At 31.4% G+C, this 15,124-nt stretch overlaps 1 protein-coding gene across 3 annotated transcripts; it reads right to left on the bottom strand.

Moving 5' to 3' along the window:
* Positions 1-3,274: 3,274 nt before the first annotated feature.
* LOC123262413 (major facilitator superfamily domain-containing protein 6) lies at positions 3,275-10,901 on the bottom strand. 3 transcript variants are annotated; one of them, XM_044724601.1, is made up of 11 exons: positions 10,270-10,901; positions 9,523-10,042; positions 8,438-8,938; positions 8,252-8,373; positions 7,941-8,166; positions 7,688-7,822; positions 7,329-7,598; positions 7,004-7,262; positions 6,461-6,751; positions 5,105-5,226; positions 3,275-3,811 (listed from the first exon to the last, which is right to left on the bottom strand). In XM_044724601.1, exons 1-11 carry the CDS (start codon positions 10,698-10,700, stop codon positions 3,692-3,694), a joined length of 2,997 nt encoding a protein of 998 aa, XP_044580536.1. In that variant the 5' UTR covers positions 10,701-10,901; the 3' UTR covers positions 3,275-3,691. The 3 variants fall into 3 exon arrangements, with proteins under 3 accessions (XP_044580536.1, XP_044580537.1, XP_044580538.1); XM_044724602.1 differs by having other exon boundaries at positions 9,523-10,021; positions 10,270-10,899; XM_044724603.1 differs by having other exon boundaries at positions 3,679-3,811; positions 5,152-5,226; positions 10,270-10,900.
* Between the last annotated feature and the right edge of the window lie 4,223 nt (positions 10,902-15,124).

The following is a 15,124-nucleotide window of genomic DNA, read 5'->3' as shown; positions in this document are numbered from 1 at the left end:
TTTTTTTTAAATCAGAAACAGCTCATTAATATTGGTATCTAATTACTATTAATACGTCATTTATAATATATATATATATATATATATATATATATATATATATGCTATATATATATATATATATATATATATATAATATATATATATATTAGAGTGTGTCAATTTTAGGCGACTTTTTTTTTCAACGAAAAAACAGGCTGAAAACTTGTATGAAGGTGAGAACAGAAGTCTGCTCAAAGCGGAGCTCTTAAAATTAATATTTAGAGGTGTCTGTCCCTAATTTTCCATTTCCCATTCAAATAACATGGGAAAAAAAATTCTTTTTTTTGTTTATTTTTCTAGCTCGGCATACGCACCTCATATAAATGGACTATTTATATATAAGTCCATACCATATTCTTGTAGAGAATTCAACGCTCTACAAAAAAGGTCTCTTACACTTTTATCACAAAGACAGCCGTTCTAAAGTTATTCAAACGTAAACTTCTAAATGTATATTCAAGTATTAAACTGATACAAATTAATTTATTACTCTCTTAAAAATTATTTTTATATGTAAAATTGGTTCTGATGCGCTAACATTTTCATAAAGCTAAAAAAAAATTACTCATGTATTAAATTTTTTTCTTCTTTATTTCATTTACTGTAAGAAAATCATGACCCAAGTTGAATGAATTAAATTTTTAAAAAGTTTCACGGAATTATCAATTTATTACTCTACACGGAGAGAAAAGATAAGTTTGGAAAATTAGAAAAGTGCGCGTCTTATAACGCTCATTTATCACAAAAAAATCTGAAAAACGGTTGACCCTAAAGGCCATCCCTGCAACTTCCGCTAATTCCATATCTAAGCGCTTGAAATTGCACTTATGAGGTTTTTGAGCTCTTCAAGTCAAAAGTCTGATAAAAGTTTCATAGAACGCTATTTTTTGAACTTTCGAAGTGAAATAACTCTTGAATGAATTAACGAATAATTGAAAAAAAGGTTTTTTTTTTTACATAACGTCGACATTTCTTTTGGATTGTTTTTGATGAAATAAAATAATTTTCGGTGTCTAAAAAACCACGTCGATCGTTGCCAAGAACGTGAAAATGGGTTCCCACACTGAAAAAATATATATGCGCATATATGCTGACAAAAATACATATACGTCGCACATATAAAATATATATGCCACATACTTTTTTTTTGCCCCCGTATATGCGGCATATATTTTTTTTCAGTATGGGGTTGATTGGTTGATTGATCGGTTCAAAAGTTCAAAAAATAGTGTTCTTTGAAACTTTTATCAGACTTTTGACTTGAAGAGCTCAAAAACCTCATAAGTGCAATTTTAAGCGCTTAGATATGGAATTAGCGGAAGTTGCAGGGATGGCCTTTAGGGTCAACTGTTTTCCAGATTTTTTTGTGATAAATGAGCGTTATGAGACGTGCACTTTTCTGATTTTCCAAACTTATCTTTTCTCTCCGTATAGAGTAATAAATTGATAATTCCGTGAAACTTTTTAAAAATTTAATTCATTCAACTTGGGTCATGATTTTCCTACAGTAAATGAAATAAAGAAGAAAAAAATTTGATACATGAGTAATTTTTTTTTTAGTTTTATGAAAATTTTAGCGCATCAGAACCAATTTTACATATAAAAATAATTTTTAAGAGAGTAATAAATTAATTTGTATCAGTTTAATACTTGAATAATCAAAATTTTATGATAAAAGTGTAAGAGACCTTTTTTGTAGAGCGTTGAATTCTCTACAAGAATATGGTATGGACTTATTTATATGAGGTGCGTATGCCGAGCTAGAAAAATAAACAAAAAAAAGAATTTTTTTCCCATGTTATTTAAATGGGAAATGGAAAATTAGGGACAGACACCTCTAAATATTAATATTAAGAGCTCCGCTTTGAACAGGCTTCTATTCTCACCTTCATGCAAGTTTTCAGCCTGTTTTTTCATTGAAAAAAAAAAGTCGCCTAAAATTGACACCCTAATATACAGGGTGTCCCAGAAGTAACGGACGCCATTGTAGCATCTGATGAAAAAAATAATTCTGAGACGAAAAGTCCTTAGCCATTTTTTAATTAGACGCATAGATAATTAATTATGAATTAAAGTAACGTCGCTTTATGTGTTAGAGAGAGAGCGTCAGTGTCCAGTAAAGTATGTGGCAAACAAAGACTCAACTAACTGTATGACTAACTAGCTACTATAGCTACTATAGCTACTATAGCTAACGTAGTCACACACATTTACTTACACATTCACACGTGCAAGCGTCTTCGTTTGGAACGCACTTGACTGGACACTGGTGCTCTCTCTCTAACGCATAAAAGGACATTATTTTAATTAATAATTAATTATCTATGCGTCTGATTAAAAAATGGCTAAGGACTTTTCGTCTCAGAATTATTTTTTTTATCAGGTGCTACAATGGCGTCCGTTACTTCTGGGACACTCTATATATATATATACATATACTTATAATTATAATATTATTATTTTTTAATAATAATTTAGTTATTAAGTACAATAATTAATAATCAGTTTTTATTGTTTACCCTTAAATGAATTATTTAGTAATCAATAATTTGTAGGCGTATTGTTGTAAGGATTATCCAATTCGTTTTTTTACTTTTTTCTATTAATCTTTTCTTTTATTATCTTTCTTCTTTTTATTATAATTTTTTACTTTTATGTTATATCTTTTATTATTGTTATTTACAATCACGCTTTTATGATATTTTTTTAACTCAAAACTAACAATAAATTGGCAAATATATTCATTTTTTTAAAACTTATTAATCGTTTTTATGTGCCATATTCATTGATATTTATCGAAAAAATTAGAAATTCAATTCTTTGAATAAAAATTTTTTTTCGATTATTTACAAATCTCTTATTGATCTACACTAAAATCACGCAAGAAAATCGACTATTTTCTTTCAAGTTAGTTAATCGACTAAAAAATAAATAAAATTTAGTTGAATCGAATTTTTTAAAATAAATATTTTAGTTTCAACTATTTTTCTAATGAGAATAAAAAAAATTTTCGGTATTTTTGCGCCATCTTAGTGATTAGTGAATCAATACTTTTTTACATAACCGAGTTCAAAAAAATTCAATTTAACGCAGATTAAGTATAACTTTCATTGATTCAATGAACTACATTTCATAATCATGAACAATTTTTCTGTGAATTAAGTAATTCAAACTTTCATCAGTAACGTTGACTTATTACTGTGTTATAAATAATAAATTTATTTTTTTTTCCTTTATTTTGTATTATTTCACAATACGGATGGCATTTCTTCGTTAGATTCGTTATTATATGGACTATTACAATGTACTCAGTTGATACTTTGTTTAATTAAATTAAAAAATGAAAAAATGTGTGAAACTATAAAAATTAGTCCCTTCCATCGATTTATTTCTTCTATTATTTATTCACTTATTCATTTATGTAACTTTGTTTTTAGTAATGGAGTTATAAAAACTCTATTTTTATTAAAAAAATGAATTGGATTTAACTAATAATTGAACAGTTAAAATTTTTTCGAATAGTAATAATTGTAATGGAATAAAATTTTTTTTTTGTTAATAAAATAGTTCAAGTAACAATATAATGTAACTATAAATTCTATTTTGTTGTTGATAATTTTTTTAAAACCATTTTTATAAATTGTGATGGTTACCATTCGTAATCGTGTTGATGAAATGGATTAGTACATGGTTGCTGAACATGGTGGTGAGATGTAATTGCTGGTGGTTTTATTACATCCAACTCATTACCTACTACTTCACTGTAAATCTGTACAAATAAATAAAAATATTGTTCATTATAAAAATACATAAATATTGTTCTTTATTCACAAAAATGACTTTTTAAAAAATGAAATGATTTTGATAAGTTTTAATAAAAAAAAATTGGGAAATCCAGAATAGCATGCTGCTAGTGTGTTATAATAGACAACAAATAAAAAATAATCATTATTCAAAAAAAAAAAAAAATAAATAAACGTGCAATTCTACGTTGATTAATATTAGATTATTTTTAACAAATAAATAATCTATATAATTAAGTCTATACATAATTAAAAGAATAAGAAAAATTTTGTCTTCAGTGCATGCATATGATAAAATAAGTTTTTTTAAATTGGATTTAGTATACTAATGATATATCATTAGAAAGATCTGAATTAGTGCCTTTTTAATGCTTCATATGATTTTTAGCGATAATTAATTTATGATGAAAACTTTTCAGATAATATTTGCGAGATAAAATTTGTTTATTTATTTATTTTGCTTGTACAACTGAATGTCGTTATATGTCAAATATTAATCCATATCTTTCTCAACATGAATTCATATTTGAAGATTATAAATTAAAAGAATAAGAAAAATTTTATGACGGGCATATCTTTATCATAAAAGAGAGTTTATAGTATTAAATTTGGTATTATCAGAAAGGTTTTGACCTTTGTTTCTTTTTACGGTTTTGTATATAATATATTTTCGTTGAGAGTACATTTTTTGTCAGGTTTATGGAGAAATTTTCAATAGTCTGTTGGTTTTATATGTTTGTGTACATATGTGTAAAAAAACAGAATTATTTTAAATATTAATTTTTTATAAAGCTCATCCTCAAATAATTATGAACCTATTAAAAAAACACAATGGGACCGATTAATAATGTTTTCCAACAGCTACTGTATTCATTGACAACGGGGTGCTAATTGATCTCACTGGGACAAATTTTTGTTTTTTGATTTATTTGTCAATAAATTTTTTGTAAATTATACTAGAAATAATAACCACTGACAAATTATCTAAATGGTGTTTGATCTACTCTTGTGGGCTGGAAATAATGTAAACATATTTCTACATAACAAAGTGCGAAAATTTTTCAAGAGTTGCGAGTATCAAATGTAACTTCTTTTTATATTGACTTATAACTAAAAATATTCAATTTTTGGTAAGTAGAGGACAGAGTCTACCTCGTATGAAATTCAAAGTATTAATTTTTTTTTTCTTTCATTTTAACAAAAGTTTTTTTCTTATTTGAACACAAGTATTGACTTCCAGTTTTAATTATTATTTATACCTGGAAGCTCCTACGAATGAACTCGTCCTCTCCTTTACAGGTCCTACCGTAATTGTAATTTCCGCCAACATTTCCACCTGTATTACCTCCGCCGCCCAAAAATGGATTCGTTGGATTCGAGCCTGAAAAGAAAGTTAATATTAGTATACAATAAAAAAATTGAAAATCTACTCTCGAGAGACTTATCAATAGTTTGAGGATTCGATACTGTTGAAGTATTAGGCATCTAAAATGAAGAAACAACAGAATTTTACGTATTTTTCTTGAAATCAATTTGGTTATACTTAGTAGAAATAAAAAATTTTTATCGAAAAATAAAATATATTTCTTCATAGAGGAAAAAACAAACTTGAAAAATTGAAAAGTGCACAGCTTAAACAACGTTTATACTAATATTTTACTTTAAACATTCATTGGGGAGAGAAATGAAAGTAAAATTTTCAAAAAATCAATTTTTTTTTCATCTCATAATGTTAGTATAAAATTTGAAAAATATGTCAGCGAATTTTCAAAACTTAATTCAGTGTATTTCTAATGTTATAAATTGCAAAAATTTTCTTGCAGTACATTATGTCCAAGCACTATCATAAATATAAAATGCGTTTTTCCCAAAACCATATTTTTCAAATCAACGAGCGTGATAACTTAAAAAGTTATTTTTAAATTACACTGAAATTTCGCCCAGATCATTACCTTCAGTAACATTTATCTTGTACAAATTTCGTGACCAAAGTACTGAGCAAAGTTTTTTGTAACGAACCGGACAATTCTCGAACAAAATAGTTAATAAAGATTTCGTATCCAGACTAGCATCAGACTTGAGCAAGATTTTAGAAACAAAGATTTCAGTAGTACTTTATCAAGTCTGCAACAAGAATTTGATGAGATATTCTTGATTAAGAATCTTGACCTACTCTTTCGCAAAAAACGCAAGAGTTCAGAAGCGCGCACGTCTCCCTTCTTTCTCACTAAAATGCCGAATATATAACACTTCAGTAGTTCTTATTTGATATCTTGTTCACAGTTCGATCAACGAGTACGATTTATACTCTACATAGAATAAGAATCTCTACTTTTATGAGAGAACCTCAAAGTTTTGTAGTACGGAGCGTCAGGTTTCTTGCCGCTTTGTTGCTTAAGATTTGCCGAAGAATTTTGACGGAGCATTTCTTCAACAATTCTTGAGCAAGAATCTGTCTTCAATATTTTGCGTTAGAATCGTCAAAATCTGGATGCAAAGTTACTTACTTAATCAAAATTCTTGAGCCAAACTTGCTTAAAGTTTGACAAAAATTGTTACTAGAATAACCAATATTATTGAAACGTAGGTAAATTCATCACTTTGTGAACACTTACCGCCATTGCCACCCGGCACATTAAGATTTCCTCCAGTAGTCTGATAAGTTGCACCATAACCAGGATCCTGAGCAAGCTCATGAAGTCTACTCGAGCTTAAAGCTCGTGGTATAGCATTGCTGGGTACACCATGTGGTGCCAAATGTGTTGCTTCAGCAACCTGGTGTGGATCTTCAGTCTGTGGTAAGTCCGCAACAAATCCTGTATCTTTTCTGTAGAAGTTAATGAAGATGAAGGCAGCAAGTACAAGAGCACAAATGAGACCATAGGCACGAAATGTCGCAGTTGTTCCTATTACCCAATAAGCAATAAATCAATCGATCATTCAACTTAATGCATTAACCCTCTCTCGTGAAAGTCAGGCTAAATCATACTTCTGTTGGCGGGGTAAGGATAATCCATCGGATATGCCGGCATATGTCTACTACTCGATTGAATGGTATAGTGTACTCTTCTTGCCTCACGGATCAGAACAGAGAGGAGAAATGTTCAGTCACCAGAGAGGGTTAACAAATGTATTACGTTTCTATAAAAGTAAATTACCGTAGCTGGCAACAAACATTCCACCGATAACAGCACCACAACCACGTCCTAAACCATGATGAAGTCCTTGCAAAACACCTTGGGCGCTAGATCGCAACTGTGGGGGAGTGTTATGAGCGATATAACTGCAACAAGCTGCCCAAACTGCAGCATGAGTTATTCCTTGCATGAATTCAAACGGTAACACCCACCATGGGTTTTTCAACCAGGATATGTACAGAAATCGTATGATATTACCACCTAGACCAAGACAAAGCACCTGGAAATTAAGGAAAGTTCATTTTTATCTCGTGCCATTATGTTTGCAATTTATTCAGAAGCTAACCTTAACGTGTCCGATTTGGCGGATTAATTTGAAACTGAAGAAATAAGCGAAAATCTCTGAAATGTGATTGATAACTGAAGCAACTCCGAAGAGTGTCGGTGTGCCACCGTAATCTTGGAGATGCCAGAATAAAAATGTGAATATCAATCCAATTCCGAAACCCATAAACCAAGCGACGAATAAAAATGAGGCGCACTTGAGATCTTTGAACTGTTTTATAACTGTGACCCATTCTGGTATTTCTCGAGTTGTTTGAGCAAACATTTTAGTCTGTAAATAATTTTCATTGTATTACTCGAGTCTGGTAAGCAATCAACAGGTTTTTTTTTTTTTTTTTTTTTTCAATTGTTAATACTAACTTTTCCCTCAGGTGGTTGAGGTTTCGGTAATGGTTGTGCTGATGAATCCTGTAATCCTGGAAGATTTAATTGTTGAGATAGTTGACTTTGCAGCTGCTCTTCACGAGTTGGTTCTGCCGGTTCTTTGTCCACCTCCTGAAATGAATAAAATTCGATTAATCAATAACCTACGAGTAGAAACGTATTTTAATTAGATTGTCCAATAGTCTCTTGACTTTTTGAACAAATGAAACTAATTTCTAAAGAGACTCACAGGCTCAGTAGCAATAAACTCATATTTAAAATTTATCTGGGTAGCTGTTATTAACGCGGCACCCATTAACACGCTGAATATTGCAAAACATATTGTATAGTTTTTTTCTTTTGGCCCGGGACCACAAGGGTGTTCTGGAAACGATGTACTGTGGTCCAATGCAATACCAACGAAGAACATGGCTAATCCCCAGCCCAAACTTCCAAACATTCGCTGATGTCCGTATCTATGATTAATGACTAGTTACATGATTGAGTTCAAGAGTTCATAAGCACTGAATGATTCATTCTTTGATATTTGAAAGTACTTACCGGTCAGCATCTTCACCGAGAAGAGTAATTACGGCAGAATCCGCCAAAGTTATTGCGGGTGCGGAGAAAAATTCACCAACGATAACCAAAAGCAGCAGAAGAAAGAAGGTTTTTTGAATGTCCTGTAAAAGTAATCATATTAGAGAAAATGATGATCATCAAATAGATCAAAATTGTGATGCTTACCGGTAGTCGGTAGACAATTGAACTAAATTGTGGCTTAACCCAATCCTTGTTTTCTTTTTCATCATAGTTGACAGCAAAGTTTACAGGTAAGGGACTACGACCTAAAGGCAAATGAGGAAAACGTAAACTTCTACGCCTGCGAATCAGTGGAACGTCAACTTCTTCTTCATCAGAATCCTCATCTAATTCATCATCATCGTCTTCTTGTTCTTCTTCCTCGATTTCTCTTTCTCGCTGCTGTTCTTCTTCGTCTTCATCTTCGTCATTCAATTTTTCGTGTTCGCTACTGTCATCCGGGTAGACTGGCGCTTTAGAATATTTTCTGACTTTTATGTTCACATGATTGTCAGTCTCGTAAGGCTTGTCCTGGTTCCCAGTGAAGAAATCATCTTGTAATTCGGTTTGCCGTTTTACCATAACTTTAGGACGAACTGGTTTTGACCTAGTTTTTGTTCTGGTGTGAGCTTTTTTTGGTGGCCTTGATTCGTCGAGTGGTTCATTCTTAAAAAATTAAAAATTTTCATTAATAACACTTGTTTATCGTAGTATCTACTCTATGGTTTCTATAGTGACGCAAAAAACGTGCTATTTTTTTTTTTTCAAATCTCCTATAAAAATATGTTACTTTATCGTGGCTTAAAAAAGCCGTCTTCAAATTTGTTTAAATAATATGTATTTGAAACTTTTGACATAATATATTTTTTATCAGCTATCTAAACTTTAATTTTTTTACTATTGATATTTTAATTATTTTTTTTTCTACTCATTTTATACTCTTCTTTTAATATCAGGAATTGCTCAAGTTTTTTTTTAAATTTTGTACAATCTCTATAAATCAAAATTTCGACTCAAGCCTTTTAAAATATACATAACATTTGACCTAGAAAATCACAGAATGACGAGAAAAAAGATGAATGAAATAAAAATTCAGTTTTTGATTATTTTCGAAATTTTAAAAAATTTTGAACGACCCCTAAGAAATTTTTTATCGAGCTGATCTTTGAATAATTCTTTCAAAAAATGATAAACTGATATATTAGGCGGTATTTTTGCGTCATCCTGCTATCAACTCAATGACTACTTACTTTCAAAAATCGCTTGTACTCAAGAACATCAGCAGGACGATTTTGCTTTGCAATAACACGAAAATCGATTTCCTTAGCCATAGGATCGTTTTCCGGTGCATCTTGCGGGACAAATTGTTTGTACTTCAAATCAGTATTGTCACCACTACCACTAGTAGTACTACTCGCAGCGTTTGAATCTCTTCTCATTCTATTACTTCGGGTATGTAATTTCTTGATAACTTTATCATCATCAGCACTTCGTCTCAACCTTTCAAAAACTACATTAGCAGCAACTTCAAGGTTTTCTTCCTCATTGTCATGATTATTTTCCTGGTGATAATCCTTATTATCAACGGATCTTTTGCTGCGGCTAGGTACTTCAGGTACTTCCAATTTCCATGTACCATTTTTTTCAACAATACATGACGTAGCTGGCGGTTGTGCGAAACCCAGAGGTAGCGTGAATATAATCCAGCATGCCAATGACGCCAACAAAATAATTTTGCCTTTCTGCCACCTGTAAAATTTAAATGGTTCTCTGGTCGGACCCAAAGAACATGTTCCACTACTTCTACATCATTATAACTAATTTCTAACACTCACATGCGAAGAAGAAATAGCCAACATAGATTTTTAAACAATGAACAAAAAGAAATAGGATACTTGTTTTTCAACAAAAGTATTTCAAAGACAAACTATAATATTCTTAAAAGACTGGATGTATACAGTTATTAATCGATAAAAGTGTTTAAATATAAAACTTACCGATCAGCGAGTGAACCCCAAAATGGTGCGCTTAAAAATTCGATAAATGGTCTCAATCCAATCAATAGACCACACTGTCCTGCATTCATACCCATTTGCTTAAAGTAAACACCCATGAGTGGAAATAATGATCCAAATGCCGAGTAAAAGAAAAAGTAAAATGTTTTCACAGTTAAGAGTTCTTGGTCAACAGTACCAAATAGATATTCTAAAAAATCATTTTTTCCACGTATTTTGTGTGTTGCTTCTTTAGGGGCACCATAAACCGACGGATCCACTTCACCAAGTGCTTCTGGATCAACCATTGGTCTTGCACCTGGTACTTGTGGTAATGATCTTCCTTCATTAGTTCCCATTCCGTCATTAAAACCTCGACCACCATCACCACCACCGCCACCGTAATTATAGTCTTCGTGGCCAAAATTTTGCATTTTGTTTTGTTCTTTTTTTTAATTCAGAATATTTACGTCGAAATTCTTATTCCGTATACGGATAGGGATTTATTTTTAAATTTAATGTTTTGTAAGTTTCAAAACTTTTACAGCGATTTTTTTCTCAAAGGCCGTGGAAGACTTAAATGACCTCGTCACTACACAAAATCTCTTTAAGCTTTGTGTCAAATCGATGACCAAATATGCCACGGTTTTCTTTAGTCGGAAGGAAGAAATCGATAGATAAGCGTTTGCGCCGAATCGTAACTTCACCCCAACCTATCGAACGAGTGTTATACTAATTTGAATTTCATACATCAAGAGATAAAGTATACTACCGAAATAACTTACTACTGACATCTACAATTCACAAAAGCTATTGTCGATATAATAGACAGGTGGAAATTACAACTCATGACAAGTGTTTCCGCAATAATAATTATCATAAACCGATTTCCTATTATATTGATGTTTTGTACGCGTGATTGCTATTGTTCATTTAAAGTGACTTAAAATTTTTATTTTATTTTGAAATTTTTTTAATGTAACTTTTTGAATTTTTCTATGCATTTTCATTTCTAGAAAAAAAAAAAAGAGAAGAAGGTCATTGAAAAAAAAAAAATCTTCGAAATTTCTAAATTATTAATTTCTTGAAATATTTACATCTATTAGTGATTTTGTTAAAGGATTTTTTTTTAATTCCATAGAAATTTTTTTGTTATCTCCATTTCTTTATAATTCACTAATAAGTCACTTCGAATGATTTAAAGTAAAATATAATTAAGAAAAAAATGACGGAAGACGCACTGTTGATATTGCGAGTCGTTCGTAAAACTTCCGGCTATTTTCAAGTGCAAAATACTCTTTTTAGTAATATTGAGCTCTTTCAACTCAGAAATATGGCAGTTATTTGAGGAAAACGGTTATTTTTTATTTTTGAACTATGATGTCTTTTGGACAAGTTTTTATGAATTTTGCGGAATTTTACGCACTTTTTAAAGTTAAAAAAAGTCTACGTTTGATTAAAATTCGAGCAGCTAAAAATCTGGAAACAGTTTTGAAAAGCGGTTAATGTAAGCTCAAAAATTTGCATGTAAATGAACGATTAGCTGACTTTAAAAAATATTCAAAGTTTTTCACAATAAAGTTTTTCAATAGATGTCAGGTAAAAAAAAAAACTACTATTACTTTATGTATCTGTTTTCAGGTTGAGTGATTCCAATTGGGTTCTACTTTCATTTCAATTACGAAAACCCATCGATGTTGCATTAACCCTTGACAACGAATGCTCTAGCATCCATTCTGCTATCTATGCGTCAGTAGTAATATGTTCAAATGTTGATAGTAAATACATCCAACTACTAACCACGCTCAATGCTGCTTAACTTTGGTGATATCCGTGCGCCTTGAAGTTCCCACCTGCTGTGCTGCTATCTTATATGTGTCAAAAATTTTATGAAGTACATAACGTATCAAATAAGTTTATCATAGATATAATATAAAAATTGATTTTATATTATATTTGGATCGTCCTAATTTATTTATTTAACCGAATCTCATTATAACATCACATTTACTTAAATAATAAAATAAGTAATGATTTTATATTAGGCAGGAGCAGAGCAGACCAAAACTTCCCTTAGGAAATGTAATAAATTTTTTTATTTCAAAATTATTTAAACGTAATGATAAAAATAGTTTTGCACATTTTGTGATGACCAAAAAAATTTTTTTCGTCACAAAAAAAATTTTTATCACATCTCTGAATATGCAAGTCTGATCAGATCTATCCCGGAAAAAAATGATCAGACCTGCTCATGCCTGTTCATGTATGATCAGGCCTGAAATTAGACATGGTCATGCCTGTCCATGTCTGTTCATGTCTAAAGCGTTAAATACGCTCAGGCCTGATCATACCTGCCCATGCCTGTTCATGTCTGTCCATGTCTGTTCATTCCTGTTCATGTCTGAAGCGTTAAATACGCTCAGGCCTGATCATACCTGTCCATGTCTGAAGGGTTAGATACGCTCATGCCTGTTTATGTCAGATCAGGCCTGTCCATGCCTATTCATGTCTGATCAGGCCTGTTCATGTCTGAAGGATTAAATACGCTCATATCTGTTCATGTCTGATCAGGCCTGTTCATGCCTGTTCATGTTTGAAGCATTAAATATGCTCAGGCCTGTACATGCATGTTCATACCTATCCATGCCTAGGCATAAACCCTTTATTTCAGACATGGACAGGAATGACCAGGCATGAACAGATATGAACAGGCCTGAGCGTATTTGACGCTTCAGGCATGAACAGGCATGATCATGTCTAATTTCAGGACTGATCATACATGAACAGGCATAGTCAGGTCTGATCATTTTTTCCCGGGTATGTATATTAAATGACCCTGTCAATGGCTATCGCTGTTGGGTCTATGTACAAGTAATAAATAAATAAATAAATTAACAGTACAAAGGGAAAACCTTCTTAGGTCCCACGCGGATCCCAATTGGAAAAACTTAGGAATTTTATTTTTATTTTACGTTCAGTTATCGCTTTTAGGTCCTACTTAGATTCTTATTGGGAGAACAACAAAACCTAATAAGGTCCAGATTTATACCCTGGGAAATCCCAAACAAATTTATAGTCGGAAATATGAGAGTTTATATTTCTTGTTCATATTTTATAATTAAATATTTTTTTTTCTTTCATTTATGAACTATTAAATTGAATCATTTAAAATTTCCATCCAACAAGTTACAACCCTAAAAATCAGTTGAATTTCGTCAAAATAAATTAAATTCGAAATAACTTCTGGATTTTTTAATATCTGTTCGATTAGATCTAATTCGCGAAGATGTAATCTTATCTTGTACTTGAAAAACTGCATCGAATACTATTAATTCACACCTATCAGTCTCTTGTTAAAATAAAAAATAATATATTTTTCTATCTTTACCAAAGTTCTGAAGTATAGAAAAAATACATACGGTACATGAAAGTTTTAAAAGACCAATAAATGTTCATGAATGTTACATTATAGCGCTCAACAAACTCCAGAAATCTGCATTACCGATAAATATATTTCGAGCTTGAAAATAGCGGAAAATTTGATGATGGCGTAAAATGGCCGCCGATTTCTAACAACTTATGACTAGACCAATAAAAAAAAATTAGGAAAACGGTTGACTCTGAAGGCCATCCCTGCAACTTCCCGCTAATTCCATACCTAGGCGCTTAAAATTGCACCTATGAAGTTTTTGAGCTCTTCGAGAGCTGATTAGTTTTTGAGGTCGATCGGTTCAGCCAATTCGGAGATATTTTGAAAAAATGAAAAAAAATAACAACTTTTTTTTCACTTTTTTTGCAATTTCTCGAAATCTACTGGTCCGAATCGGTTCCAACTTACAGGAAATCTAAGTTTGGCGAAGACCTTTCGAATGACACCAACTGCGATGAAATCGGTCCAGCCGTTCAGAAGTTATAAGAGGTTTACAGACACACACACACACACACACACACACACACACACACACACACACACACACACACACACACACACACACACACATACAGACGTGCGGACATCATCGTAAAAATAGTCAGAAAAGCTTCTTGGGGCTTCAAAACGTCGACATCTGTTGAAACCTCGATTTTTGCAAAACGAGGTAAAACCAATAACTCCAATTTTTCGAAAATCATTGATTTTTTTAGCGGGAAGTTAAAAATTCAATTCTTTGATATTCAAATTTTATCTGCTTTATTTACAAATTTTCCCTTAACATTTATTAATTACAAAAGATAACCATGTGTACGATAAAAAAATTGCATTTTCTATTTACATAATTCAAAAACAATATCTACAATTTGAAGATTGAATTAGGTAGAACATCAATAGTCGAATGAACAGATGGTGAAACTAGTGCTGAGGTAGATGATGGTGCCGGTTTTGGCGGTCCTTGGAACATACATGTTTTAGCTGTTTTCAACAAACGTCCATTGTTCAGTGTACGCCAATAAACTGTTCTTGCTGCTTGTTTACCAGCTACGTAACTGACTGCACCACCAATCAGCATCTGAAATCATTGAAAAAATTTTTAGAATTTCAGAAAGATTATAGAATAAGGAGGAAAAAATATTCAAAGCAAAAATAGTTTAACTTTACACGATTCTTATTATTCAGGTTTTTTTGTCACCCTTCTGAAGAAGTTAGTTTATATACTGATAAAAAAGTAGCTCTCCGAGCTCAAAAATTCAAAAGTTATATAAAAAAAAAAAAACGATAATTATGAAATTTTTAAATAGCTATAACTTTCTAACGCGTCATTTGATTTTAACTTCCTTGACGGCATTCAACGCAATTTTGTAAGTTAAAAAAAGCGTCTGTGAATACTGAAGTTAATTAGTCAAATATTTTGAGAGTTATTTC

This window comes from Cotesia glomerata, linkage group LG4, assembly GCF_020080835.1.
Source record: "Cotesia glomerata isolate CgM1 linkage group LG4, MPM_Cglom_v2.3, whole genome shotgun sequence".
NCBI lineage: Eukaryota > Metazoa > Arthropoda > Insecta > Hymenoptera > Braconidae > Cotesia > Cotesia glomerata.
This window is presented reverse-complemented; position numbering and strand designations above follow the sequence as displayed.

What these genes read in the sequence shown, in the direction of transcription:
- LOC123262413 (XM_044724601.1), bottom strand. Translation starts at nt 10,700, where the DNA reads ATGCAAAATTTTGGCCACGAAGACTATAATTACGGTGGCGGTGGTGGT. An exon ending in CAATTGTCTACCGACTACCG is followed by an intron (nt 8,374 to 8,437) that starts GTAAGCATCACA and finishes TTACTTTTACAG; the next exon opens with GACATTCAAAAAACCTTCTT. An exon ending in GCCAAATCGGACACGTTAAG is followed by an intron (nt 7,263 to 7,328) that starts GTTAGCTTCTGA and finishes CTTAATTTCCAG; the next exon opens with GTGCTTTGTCTTGGTCTAGG.